Source organism: Saccostrea echinata, unplaced genomic scaffold (assembly GCF_033153115.1).
Source record: "Saccostrea echinata isolate AGI-Se365-2 ecotype Australia unplaced genomic scaffold, CSIRO_AGI_Sech_v1 ptg000004l, whole genome shotgun sequence".
Taxonomy (NCBI): Eukaryota; Metazoa; Mollusca; class Bivalvia; order Ostreida; family Ostreidae; genus Saccostrea; species Saccostrea echinata.
The window spans coordinates 2,274,942-2,288,348 of NW_026889753.1; the positions used below are offsets into that span (position 1 = coordinate 2,274,942).

The 13,407-nt window shown below is 36.5% G+C and overlaps 1 protein-coding gene and 1 pseudogene across 1 annotated transcript; both read left to right on the forward strand.

Annotated features, from left to right (window-relative positions):
• Positions 1-4,067: 4,067 nt before the first annotated feature.
• LOC133179382 (uncharacterized) lies at positions 4,068-5,829 on the forward strand. The gene is made up of 3 exons (XM_061314151.1): positions 4,068-4,520; positions 4,644-5,138; positions 5,267-5,829. Exons 1-3 carry the CDS (start codon positions 4,077-4,079, stop codon positions 5,756-5,758), a joined length of 1,431 nt encoding a protein of 476 aa, XP_061170135.1. The 5' UTR covers positions 4,068-4,076; the 3' UTR covers positions 5,759-5,829.
• A 2,732-nt stretch (positions 5,830-8,561) lies between these two features.
• On the forward strand, positions 8,562-9,575 carry LOC133179239 (uncharacterized; annotated as a pseudogene).
• The last annotated feature ends 3,832 nt before the right edge of the window (positions 9,576-13,407 follow it).

The following is a 13,407-nucleotide window of genomic DNA, read 5'->3' on the forward strand; positions in this document are numbered from 1 at the left end:
AAAATGACAAACCAAATGTTTAAAAATATGATATATGCTACATAGTATGTTAAATTATATAAAATATACATAGCTGATGAGTCATGAATGGATATACATGTACATATGATGGAAATATTAAAGTCATATACTTGTATGGCGTATTTTTTTTTTTATAAGTTCAGACTAACTTAACTTAAAAAGATCTTTCTATTTGTTTTATTACTTTATATAAAGATAGGACTTTCCTGTAAATTACACAATTTAAACAATCACGTTTCAAAAATATTAGAAATTTAAAACAATTACCGATTTATTTACCGACTCCGCATTTAAATATCAGACACAGTAATTATGGAAACATGAGATTATTCAAGTTCAAATTGCGTGAAAATTTTAATTTGAACGTAAATAACATATATCATGTTTGTCTACACTCATTCTCGTGTTCTTTGTCACCATTCACGGTAGCTCACTCGGTGGTAGCTCACTCGGTAGAGCGCTCGCTCCGTGATCGGAAGGTCGTGAGTTCGAATCTCGGGCGCGACTGACCTAAGTCGATAAAAATAGGTAGCAATTGTTGCTTCGCAATGCGTTCGGCACTTTGAAGTGAAAGTTGCGGGTCCTTCGGATGAGACCTTGAAAACCGAGGCCCGTGTCACAGTATGCGTTGGCACGATAAAGATCCCTTACTGCTCAATGGCCCTGAGTGCCGAGTAAAGGTCAAAATTTGAAGCCCTTCACCGGTACATGGTGACGTATATATATGAGTGAAAACTTCTCGAATGGGACGTAAAACAACATAAAATCAATCAATCTCGTGTTTTTAATTTTTAGCTCAGATACGCCATTTATAGCTTTAATAAACAATGAAAAAGTAAGGTTTTTGGTAAGATTAAAAAAAGTTGCCGTGTTCAAATTGATAAAACTATTTGGTTATGTTAGAGTTATATATTCAATAATCTCTATTTCTGTAATTCCTGTATTACCACAGAAGGTTTTCATTTTTATTGACGCGAAAGATATAATATACTTTTATCAATTTAATGTACATTCAATATTTTTGAATCGTATAAATCAAAAGTTGAAGAAGATAAAAATTCAGTTATAATTTTAAATATTTGGAAAGTTTAAATGCCTGAACAATGTTTGCTGATTGAAAATAAGGTTATGATGTGTATGTTTTTGAAGGTTTTGAAAACCGATGAATTAGAGTTACGATTCGCTCGTTAATAAAGCATACATGTTTCTAATCCTGGATCACAGGAAAGTGCAGTGCTTATAAATAGTTTACTTCCCATTCCCAGGAATAATTCTATTTTCAGTTTGAATGCTCTCAGTAGGTTCATTGGAAGTTACTGGTAAAGGACGGACATTTTATAATTCAAGTAAAAATTATAATAATAAAAAATGAAAAAATGAGAATTTTGAAATGCATAGGATTTTACCAATTAATTTTAAAGCAATATGAGCGGCAACTTTGATGTCGAAAATTTTTGTTGCAATATTGTAATTAACTTTTTCAATGACAGGAAAAAAGAACAGTTATAAACTTCTGTTGTTCATATTTGCGATGGAAGAAGTATTTATAAGCTTTGATAGAAGCAAAGTTACATTAATTTATTGTCCTGTACAATATTGATTTCTTATATAATGCTATACATTCCATTGCACAAAAATTCTTTCTTTTGAAAAAGATTTAATACTTTATTTAGTCTAATTGGTCACAAAGGTTTAAATTACATACAGATTTATCATAGCAGCACAATTTAAAAATAAAATTTTCAAAAATGCAGCTCATATTGCTTTAAAGACTGTTTGGAATTCATAAAAAGGTTCTTTCTAATATGTATTTTATTGGATATTGACAACAGCTTGATTGGTGTTCTGTAAACCTAGGAAAAATGACAAACAACATTATGAAAGCACTAATTGCACGTAGTAAGAGTCGAGTTTTGTGACCAATGATGATATAAAATCCATCGGTTAAATAGTTATTTGAAGTGGACACGTTTATATACATATACATATCAACGCCATTTTTATTAAACTTATATACATTGTACATGTACAGTATTCACTTACATGTATGCTACTTATACTCAGGTTATGAGCTTGTTTTGAAATGAGTACGAATTTGATTTTTAAAAAATAGATTATTGATTAAAAGAGACCCAGGGAATAGGCAAATTTCAAGAACTCTGAGAAGTGATCGTTTCTTAGTCTAGAGGAAATCAAAAGTTTGCCAATTCTGTTATTGATACAATATGTCGTATATTCAAAATGCCAACAAATGAAAAGAGGAAACAACTAAAGAAAATTAAACTAGATAAGAAGCTAGGTTGTCTGAGCTAACCGAATTTCCAACCGAATGCAAAAATGCAACATAAATTTAAAAAAAAAAACTTCGTGCACTTGCCCACGGTTTGCCAGTCTTTTCGTTTATCGAGAAAGACTTATGATTGATTTGATAGACTTGCTACCCTAGGCAGACTTACGATTCGTTGAGAAACGACTGTGCTTTCAGATCCTGAATGGATATGACGGAAACATTAAAAGAAATATTTTTGGTCAGATTAAAAAGGACTTATTTGTCCAGAGTCATTGACCTGAAACACATAATAAACTTTTATTTATGTAATGTGCATTATATATATTTTTGAATCATAATGTTCATATTTAGATATTTTGAAAGTCTGATTGCCCGAAGAACAATAATTGCTGATTAAAAATGTAAGGTTGTAGTATTTTTTTTTTTCAATAGCGATGAATTAGTTACAATTGAAATAAAATATACATGTTAATAATCATTGATCGGAAATGCAGTGCTTGTGGTTTCCACTAGATATTCTATTTTCATTCTGAATGTTTTCAAAAGGTTAATTTGTAGTTTATGGTAAAGGATGACATTTATTAATCCAAGCAAATAGGAAACAAATCTGAGTTAGCCCTATTTTGAATTTTGCAGTGCATAAGGTTTTAACAATTATTTTTAGTTCTTTTTACCTATTGTATTGAATATTGACGAAATATTCAGTAGGTGATCGAAATATTTTTGTTTTCTCTTCAAATATTTTTCGATAAATTGGAACGCCACTAATCACCTTCAGAAGGCCTCTATTCGGCAACTGGGCAGGTAGGGAGTTTGTGCCACTATCTACTGCTACAAGACCTCGATTTATAGGATCTCATCTAAACGACTGGTCTCTACGTTCCTTGGTGGATTTGAACTCGCGACGTAAGGATCAACTCTTTACTCTGCGATTCTTACCACTGCGTCACGCTCTTAAATGTAAAGTACATGAAAAAAGAACATTACGAATCTACAAAAGCCGAGTTTTGTGACAACTGATGATTTTAAAATGGGCACGTTTATATCAAAGACTCAACACCATTTTAAACTAATGAACTTGATTTGTACAGTCTTCACAACAAAGTCGTCTATGAATACTGACGGAGAGAATCAGAACTCTGAGGATGTTCTGTAGTCTAGAGGAAACCTCAGCACTTCGTCACAACTCTGTTACTACAATTTATCACATATTTAATATGCTAAGGGTATTATAATGAAAGTGCAATTAAAAGAAAACTAATAAAGAAGGTTGTCTAATTAGCAATGTATATTTAGTCGACATGGCCGTAGGAACCGGGGGGGGGGGGCACGGGGGGGCCGTGCCCCCCCAATAATTTTGCCGATATATAGATTACTATAGTAAACATAGATACTATCAGCTTGTGCCCCCTCAATAAAACCGCCTGATGACCTTCTTTTTTTTTTTTTTTTTTTTTTGCTTGTCAAAAAATTTTTGGTAGTGCCCCCTCAACTGTCAACTGAAAAATGTTTGGCTGTGCCCCCCCAAACTGAAATTGCTTCCTACGGGCCTGGTCGAATAAGTTGATACCTTTGAAATGCTATGTGCATTAACAAAACAACTGTTCCGTCAGTCTGCTTACAGCATTGCGCAACCACATGCATCGCAAGTCTGCGTAAGGTAGTAAGTCTATAAAAACAATCGTAAGTCTTTCTCAATAAGTGTATAAAAAGGACGCCATGAAAAGAAGCATTTATTCTTAGACGAAGTTACAAGCAAGATAAAATGGCAGTACCACCAGGTGGTCCGATAGAAATTTGTTTCTCGTTTGACACAACTGGCTCTATGTCAAGTTCCATCAATGCGGTTAAACAGAATGTCCAGGAAATGATTCAACGGCTGCAAACGGACATCCCCGGTATAAGAATCGCCGTATTTGCTCACGGAGATTACTGTGATAGGAAAACATCTTATGTCACCAAGTATATAGATTTTTCCACGGATCTGAATGAACTGTGTAACTGGGTCAAAAGCGTTGGGTCCACTGGAGGCGGGGATTCTGATGAGTGTTATGAGCTGGTCTTGCACCAGGTACAAACTTTGTCTTGGACACCTGGCACACAGAGGGCGCTGGTGATGATAGGAGATGCCCATCCTCATGACGTGAACTACCCAGACAACAAACTGAAATTGGACTGGAAGGAAGAAGTGGAAAAATTAGCAGTCATGGTAAGTAAATTATTTTAGTTCTTTATGCCAACCATTTAATGCAAACTTTCAATGTTTTGGACTCCTGTTTTTGTATGACCATGTCGTCAGATTTTATGCAGAATACCACATGCTGTATTTCAGGGTGTGCGAGTGTACGGTGTACAGTGTCGATCTGGTGACAAAAGAACAAACGACTTCTACCAAACACTGGCCGACAAGACAGCTGGCAGACGAGTAGAACTGGAGCAGTTCTCCAATCTCTTTGACTTCATTATGGCCATCTGCTACCGAGAGCAAGGCGCAGAGTTCCTGGACATCTATGAACAGGAAGTACGGGCCAGAGACGCTAGAATGGGTGTTCATGAGGATTTGAATGCTATGTTCGGAGCACTCAAAGACGATGAACCTTCCACATCTTCATCTAGCAAAGTGGAAGCATCGTCTTCAAAGTCCAGAACACTTCCCTACAAGCCGGTCCTGAAAAAGGTGCCTTCACTGACAAAAGCTGCATCCGTAATAAAACTGAAGAAAAAGAATTCTTCCATTCATGCAGTAAAGAAAACAGTTTTTAAAAAGACTAGACCTTCTGCATTGGATAGAAAGAGAGCAAAGCATCTGGTCATTTCATGCAAAAAGGTACTAAAACTCACATTATTATATTTATTAATCAATATATCATTAGGATTCCAAACTTTGGACAGTCATATTAAGTGTAAAGTATTTAATCTGAGGCTGATATTCAATGTATATACAACTTATTTCAGCTCAACACTCTAAGAAAACTAAAGAGAGAAAATGTTGCCGAGACAAATTTCTCACTGAACAGGATTCATTGGTCCCCGTGGGAACTAGTTATTTCTCCCATTAAACCGGAGGATGACTCGGTGTGGACAGAAAGACATCGAGGAAGAAAGGGTTTCAGAAAATCCACCGTCTGCGGAGGAAAGACATTCCCTGCCGCTGTGTACGAGTTCTCTGTGAGGAAACCATCTGATTCTAAACGTTATGTTACCTACTGTAAACTTTCCTCGGGATTCACCAGTACAAGGTGCTGGGAATCCAGACTCTTGTCCGATTCTGACGTTCGATCTCAAGTGAACAAAGTGGTGTCTTTGGGATATTCTATATTTGTTCGTAGATGTTTGGTGACTGACTCTAACAAAAACACCATTAAGAAATCCCTTCTCAGATATGACTATGCTTGGAGACCTGTACATGACTTAAGATCTTCTCCCAGGGATATCAATATGGGTTAAAGTTGTCTAAAAACAATCTGTATAATATGTATTTTGTTAATTAATAATTTTTGGAAATTTTTTGTTGTTGTACCATGTATAATTTGTATTAATATGGAATAAATAAATATCAGTTTTATGCTGTGTCTGATGTATACAACGTTTCCGATGTTTGATATATAATATCATTTGAATGAGGAAGGTTATTTAATGAAGAATCCACGCTTTCCTTTACTGGGAAACATGGCGCATTTGAGAATGATATTATGACATATGCAATCTATTCAGTTCCTAATGATAATTCAAAGCATACAAACAAGATAAAAGTTGTGAAAGTTACTCTTATTTTTATGAAAATTTTTGTAAAGTGAGAATATTAAAATAACAAAAAGAAAGAAATAAAATATTTAAATAAAAAATTTTCAGGTTTAGATATAGCTTTTAATTTTTCTGAAAACTGAAAGGAAATTATTGTGGTCATGAAAGATTGAGAGAAGAACTGAAAGAATAATGACATTTTTATGTAGTGATTTTTTAATTGGTTTTTCCAAGTGAAATTGCAAAGTCCTGTGATATTAAAAACACGAAAGTATAAAGGAAATGTCTAATACATGTACTTAGGAAGAAAAGAAAAGGAAAAAGAAACAACTCTAACGTTAGAACAGTCTACAATCGTTTTCTTCTCCTTAGAAAGTAAAATAGCTATATGGTTTATAACTTTAAATTTCGAATACATAGCTTCCTCCGTTAAATGCAGGGTAATCTAGTGAATCAGGAGAACTGGTTGATCTGTTGTTCGGTGTTTCTGAGTTCAAATTAATTGTTGTTGGCGTTTTGTCATTGGTGTATACTACTACATTATTATAGTTTACGATTATACTAATCAAGATTAACTATTGAATTGTGTGAACTTGAATGAGTCTAAATGTTTAGCGATGTTATGAGAGTATAAGACTCTCTAAACAATTCATTTCGCTTGCTTAAAAGCTATTTTAACTGTTTGAAAATAATTCTTTGCATCATCTGAAATAACGTATCCAACAAGAGGCCCATGGACCACAACGCTCACCTGAGTCAATATGGCCCTGCCGTTCTTCATCAGCAGATTTTTTTCTCCTGTATATTTCTATATATTTACATTTCCAATAAATTTCCCTTATGATTCTTTACAAAATAGAATACAGTTCATTTTCTCATGAACTACCATGGATGAGCATGAATATCTCCATTGTTACGTCATAATACCCTACTTGACGTCAAAACTATAGTGCAAACTGTTTTGCTTTAAAAATGACAGTTGAATGGCGTTATTTGTGGCAAATCATCAGAAAAATAATGTAAATATAAGAAATGAATTTAATTTTTGAAAATTCATGAGGTACATGAACTACAACGCTTCACGCCGGCATATTTATCAAGAAGCGCTAACGCGCTTCATGAAATATGCCGGCGTGAAGCGTCGTAGTTCATGTCCTCATGAATCTTCAAAAATGAAATTCATTTCTTAAGTAAAACTTTGCTCCCCTGTTGTATCCCCATCCTACCCCCATTTGATTTGAACTTGAATCTAAAATATCTGAGGATACTTCCATATCAATACGACTAATCATGGCATTGTTTTTCTTGAGAAGAAGGTTTTTAAAGATTTTTTTTTCTCCTATATATTCCTATGTAAGTCTTTGATCCCCCATTGTGGGCCCACCCTATCTCCTTGGGTCATGATTTGCACAAACTTGAATCTACACTGTGTAATGTTTCACGTGGTTTCACGTAAGTTTCAGCTTTTCTAGCCCAGTGGTTCTTAAGATGTTTTTTAAATGATGCCACCAAATTTTCACTAATTTTTAATTAAATCCCCTTGAAAGAAGGAGTGGTCCTTCATTTGAACAAACTTGAATACCCTTCATCCAAGGATGCTTTGTGGCAAGTTTGGTTGAAATTGGCCCAGTGGTTCTTGTCTAATGACAAGTTGAAAATGTGAAAAATTTAGACGGACAGCTAGACGGACGCCAGACAAAATGTGATTGAGCTTTCAGCTCAGGTGGGCTAATAAAAATTTCTTCTAGTACTACTAATATGTTTGGTTCATATTATAGAAGTTTCCAAGAAATCAGGTTATTCAGTGTTTAGACAAATTAGATGGGCGATTTATGACAGAGGCACACTGTATTCCTGGCAATATGTTTTGATTTTAAATTGTTTATTTCAAATATTACATCATCAAAGATTTACAAGCCATCATATCAAAGGAGTCCGTCCGATTTCTATTACATGAATTATTATTATTATATTATTTTGAATCAGACACTGAAGAAGACTTGAATCGAATTTTTGCCTGCTGTCCAATCCCTTTCCTTCTGGAATAATAGGATTTCACCATTAAAGGTTAAATCCATTTATCAAAGGGAAAAACTTAATTTTTATATAAATACGGTGTTGTGGGATTGTTTATTTTGGTCCTGCGTCAATTAGTCTTCACCTCAACACATTTTGCTTACGTCATAAGTGCACAGATCCATCATCAGTCGAAGCAGACGTTTTCAAAGGTAAGGACGGAATTTTACAGTGGTGTGAATTTTCGATTGTTTTTAGCTAATACTTTTACTTTTTGTCAAGAAATTGTTGTAATAAAATTTTAAATGCTCTTTTATGGCATATTTATCCAAATTAAATCATCGATGCTAACAAATTTCGTAGATATTTGTTGATTTTAACAGGCACTCATGTACACGTGCATTCAAAGTTCAGTGGTCATATTACATTAAAGTTTGATGACAACCCATGGTTAACGGATTTTCTCTTTGGTTATATTTCGAGATTCGAAATGCCTAAGCGGAAGACGGCGAGTCAGACCCAGGCTCAGCCACGGAAACGAGCAGGGAGACGTCTGGAGACAATTTCCGAAGTTCCTCCGTCGGCGAGCATCACGGACGGAACGGTCCAGCCTATCAATTGCCCTTCTGATGTACAGGCTACTGCACCCACGATAATGCCTACCAACGTTATGCCACCCTACCAACTTCAGGATCTGGCTCAACGCATTTCCACAATTTTGTCTGAGCGAGAAGACCCAGCCCAACCTCAGGGGACAGAAGGTATTCCTTCATCCAATGCGAACATAAGAGTTTCTAGTTATGATAATGATTTGGGGCATAATGTATCCAACAACATTAAACTCAAAATTGCCAATGGCGAATATGTTAATTTAGCTTCATTAATCAACAATAAGCTCGAAACTGACCCCCATGATGATACTAGATATTTCTCACTGCAAAATGGCAATTTGGGTTTATCATCAAAATCTAAATTAAAACCCATTACTGACATCCAAATGTGGACAGATGCTTTTCTTGTCTAAGCAGCCATTTATGTGCTGGCTCGCCCCATGGAAAACGCTGCTCTGTTTAAATATATCCACACAATACGTCTCAGGGCAAGCCGGGTTAATGGCCTGGGTTGGCGGGACTATGACATTCAATTCAGATTGAAGAAAGACTGCAACCCTTCAATGTCATTTGCGTCAGTTGATCAGGAGCTTTGGCTCCTTTACATGTATAACAATGCCCTTCACCGACAGCCTGCTATTCAGCCATCCCAACCCTTAAAGTGTTATGATTTCAACTACAAGGGTTATTGTTCAAGGCTAAACTGCCAATATAGGCACTGGTGCATTTTATGTTCACAACCCCATCCTTTTACAATGTGTAGAACCACTACTAGAAATTCATTAAATTTTAGATCTGGGAACTCTCAGTCAACCTGGCGTGCTCAATCAACAGTCAAGCCAGCTACTAGCAGTTTCAGAACCCCCTCCTCAACACCAGTTAGACATCAGTAGTATTGCTTACAGTCCAATCAAGACTTCAGTTTTATCAGATTGTTTGACTAATTATCCTGACACAGAAAATGCACATGAACTATTGCAAGGGTTTCAATTTGGTTTTAAATTAAATTACCAAGGTCCTAGACAGCCATACAACTGTAAAAATCTTAAGTCTTTGAGTTCACTTACTACAGAAGCCATACAATTAGTCAATAAAGAAATAAGTTTAGGTCGGGTTGCTGGCCCATTTTTCTGCCCTCCATTTCTCAACCTAAGACTGTCCCCCATAGGTATGGTACCTAAAAAAGATGGTACATTTCGTCTTATTCATCATTTGTCCACCCATTTGGTGATAGTGTGAATGACTTCATTGATCCTCAGTATTGTTCAGTTAAATACACATCATTTGATGAAGCTTTGAGAATGTTGGAAAAGTTAGGTCCAGGAACTTTTATGGCTCGTTTAGACATTAAGAATGCTTTCCGTTTGCTACCAGTTCATCCCTCTGATTTTGAGTTGCTAGGGTACAAAATCAACAGCAGTATTTATATCGACAAGTGTATGCCATTTGGCTGTTCTGTGAGTTGTGCTAAATTTGAAAAGTTTGCTTCCTTTCTGGAATGGTGTTTAAAACAAAAGAGTCAATCTGATAATGTAGTCCACTATTTGGATGATTTTTTACTAGCAGGTGCATCTGGGACAAAGCAGTGTCATTATTTAGTCTCAACATTTACCAATCTATGCAATGATCTGGGGGTCCCATTAGCCCACGAAAAAACCTTAGGTCCTACAACAAAATTGGTATTTTTAGGCTTGGAAATTGATACAGTCACAGAGACTGTTAGTATCCCCTCAGAGAAGCTGGGTCAGCTTTATGATCAGCTCAGTTATTTCCTATCTGGTAAAAAAGTTACACTTAGGGAAATCCAGTCCCTCACTGGCCTTCTAAATTTCTGCATTAGGGCAATTCCAGCGGATCGAGCATTCATCAGGCGCTTGTATGATGCCACTGTTGGGCTTAGCAAGCCTTATCACAAGAGACGCGTTACTCAGGAAATGAAGCAAGACATACAAATTTGGTTAATGTTCCTAGAAACTTTCAATGGTACAACATCATATAGACAAGTAGACTGGGCCAGTGACTTTCAATTAGAGTTGTATACAGATAGCGCTGGTTCGGATAAACTAGGGTGTGGGGCTATTTTTGGAACTCAATTGGCTTTTTTAACATGGCCAGAATCTTGGCAAGGGACTAGCATATTAAAGGACATTACCTTTTTGGAACTGGTACCCATAGCAATGGCATTGTCTATTTGGGGAGATCAGTTGGGGGAAAAGCGAGTTATTTTACATACTGACAATATTGCACTTGTCACTATTTTAAATACTAAAACATCCAAATCACACAGAGTTATGCATCTCTTAAGGGTTTTGGTCTTGAAGGGCCTCATGCACAATATTCAATTTAAAGGGCAGCATATTAGGGGAGTGAAAAATGTTAAGGCTGATTCTCTTTCTCGTCTTCAGTGGCACAGATTCAGACAGGTCTTTCCAGAAGCCGACCAACTACCTACGACAGTCCCAGAATCATTTCTCAGACTCATCTACAACATCGAGCCCAAGAATTGTTAAACTTTTCCCTATCAGTAAACACGAAAAAGCTATATCAGGCAGCATTGCAGCAGTTCAGTTATTTCTGCGAAGTGTACAAGTGTAATCAATGTTGGCCACCAAATTCTAAAGACCTAATTCATTTTGTAGCTTATCTTTCATTTAAGCAGTTCTCTCCAAGCACAGTTAAAACATATATGGCTGCAATATCTTATTTTTGCAGAATCCAAGGTTTACTAGATACAACAAAATCGTTTATGTTACAGAAGGTTCTACTTGGGTGGGGTCGCGTTAGCGCTAGGAAGGACATTCGCAAACCTATCACTATCAACATACTTCAAAGCATTTTGTCTATCCTCCCCTAAGTATGTAGATCTGACTATGAGTCGGTGTTATTTAGTACACTGTTTTGCTCGGCATTTTTTGGTTACTTTAGAATTGGGGAGCTTGTTCAGGATTCTAAAGACCAACCCGGTCATGCTATCCAAGCAAGTGATGTCAGATTAACAACCAACAATACTATTGTAATGTCCTTAAGTCACTCCAAAACTGATCAAGAAGGGAATGGGGCCACAATCACATTAATTCCTTCTAGTCCAATCTGCCCAATTCAGTTTCTGCGCAAATATTTACTTTTAAGACCACATGCTAATGGGGCTTTTTTCATTCATCTGTCGGGCTGTCCAGTGACCAGTTATCAGGCAGAGTCTGTATTTAAAAAGGCTATAGAAATGCTAGGCTTAGATACTAAAACTTACAAGACCCATTCCTTCCGTATTGGTGCTGCTTCCCATGCTTGGGCTAGTGGTACAAGTCAGCAAGATATAGCGGTCAAGGGTCGTTGGAAATCTCAATGTATGTACCGTTATTTTAGAAAATGAGCTTTTAAATGTCATATGGTGCAAAATGTGCAGTTCAGCAAGTTAAGGTAGCTTTACCTTTACTGACTAAGACTACAGTTTTTCTTTTATGTATGCTCAGGTGTAGGAGTGAAATATTGAGTACAGAAATTTTTGTATTCTTCCTTTTTTCTTGTTTTTCAACATGATTTTGTATTGTAGATATTAGAATTTGGATTGTGGGTTCTTCCATTATTAAAAGGGCCTTTTGCCAGGCAAGGCAATCAGATTTTAGAGCCAACCTTGAACTAGAAAGGCATCATGCATCCATATTTTGGCAGGGTAAGGGGGGTATGAGATGGGCTGAAGTTATGCCAAAGGTTAAATTCTTATTAAAATTAGAAGACCCTCCTCAGATTTTAGTATTGCATTGTGGAGGCAACAATATTCCTGATGCTAGGGGTGACAAGTCAATCAAATTAAGATTAAATATTAACACAACCTTGGTCAGCTTGGCTAAGCTGTTGCCAGATACCATTTTAGTGTGGTCTCAAATCCTCCCCCGCCAGCATTGGCGTGGCGGTATTAACCAAAAAGCCTTGGACAAGGTTAGAAAACGCCTGAATAGTTTCATTGCTACGACATTAATTAGGTCCGGGGGGGAGTATATTCGTTATCCCTAAATACACTTGGCAAGTCCAGAATTGTTTGCTCCCGATGGAGTGCACTTGTCCGAGCTTGGCAACCGTTTGTTTTTGTATCGCCTTCAACAAGGCTTGCAGACATTTTTAACAAATCCTTCTGAAAAATTGTCACCAAAACTAGGGGAGTTTGGGCCTTGGCTGCGCTATGACTAGTTAGTGGGTCATAGTTTGCCACAAATTGGTGGCTGCATTGAATTTATGAGTGCTACTCATTTGCATTTACATACCCAGTTTTGTTGAAATTTGCAATGCAGGCGATGCTTTCGCCATTAAAAAATTGTCTTGGCAAACTGCAATTTTTTCTTGTTATTACCTGCTGTTAATTGGGAATGCATTATTTGTTTTGTTTGGGGATGGGGGGTTTTCTATCGAAGCTACTGGTGGCGCAGACTATGCCACCGCATAGTCTCGTGGCGGCTTTCAGGCTTACCAGTAGGCTCAATGGACTTGCTTGATATATATCCGATTATTTTGTCTGAAACTCTATTATTATGCTGTGAACATCTGTTCCCAGGGTTCACCATTTGCATTTTAAGGGATGCCATATAAGGCTATATATTGATGCCTCGGCTCCCTCATTTTAAGCGGCCATGGCCCATTCAGCCAAATAAAAACAAATTCAATTTGATATTTTCTTGTTGTAATTACTTACTTTATTTACTGGGTATACTGGCACTCCCTGTTAACTTTCAT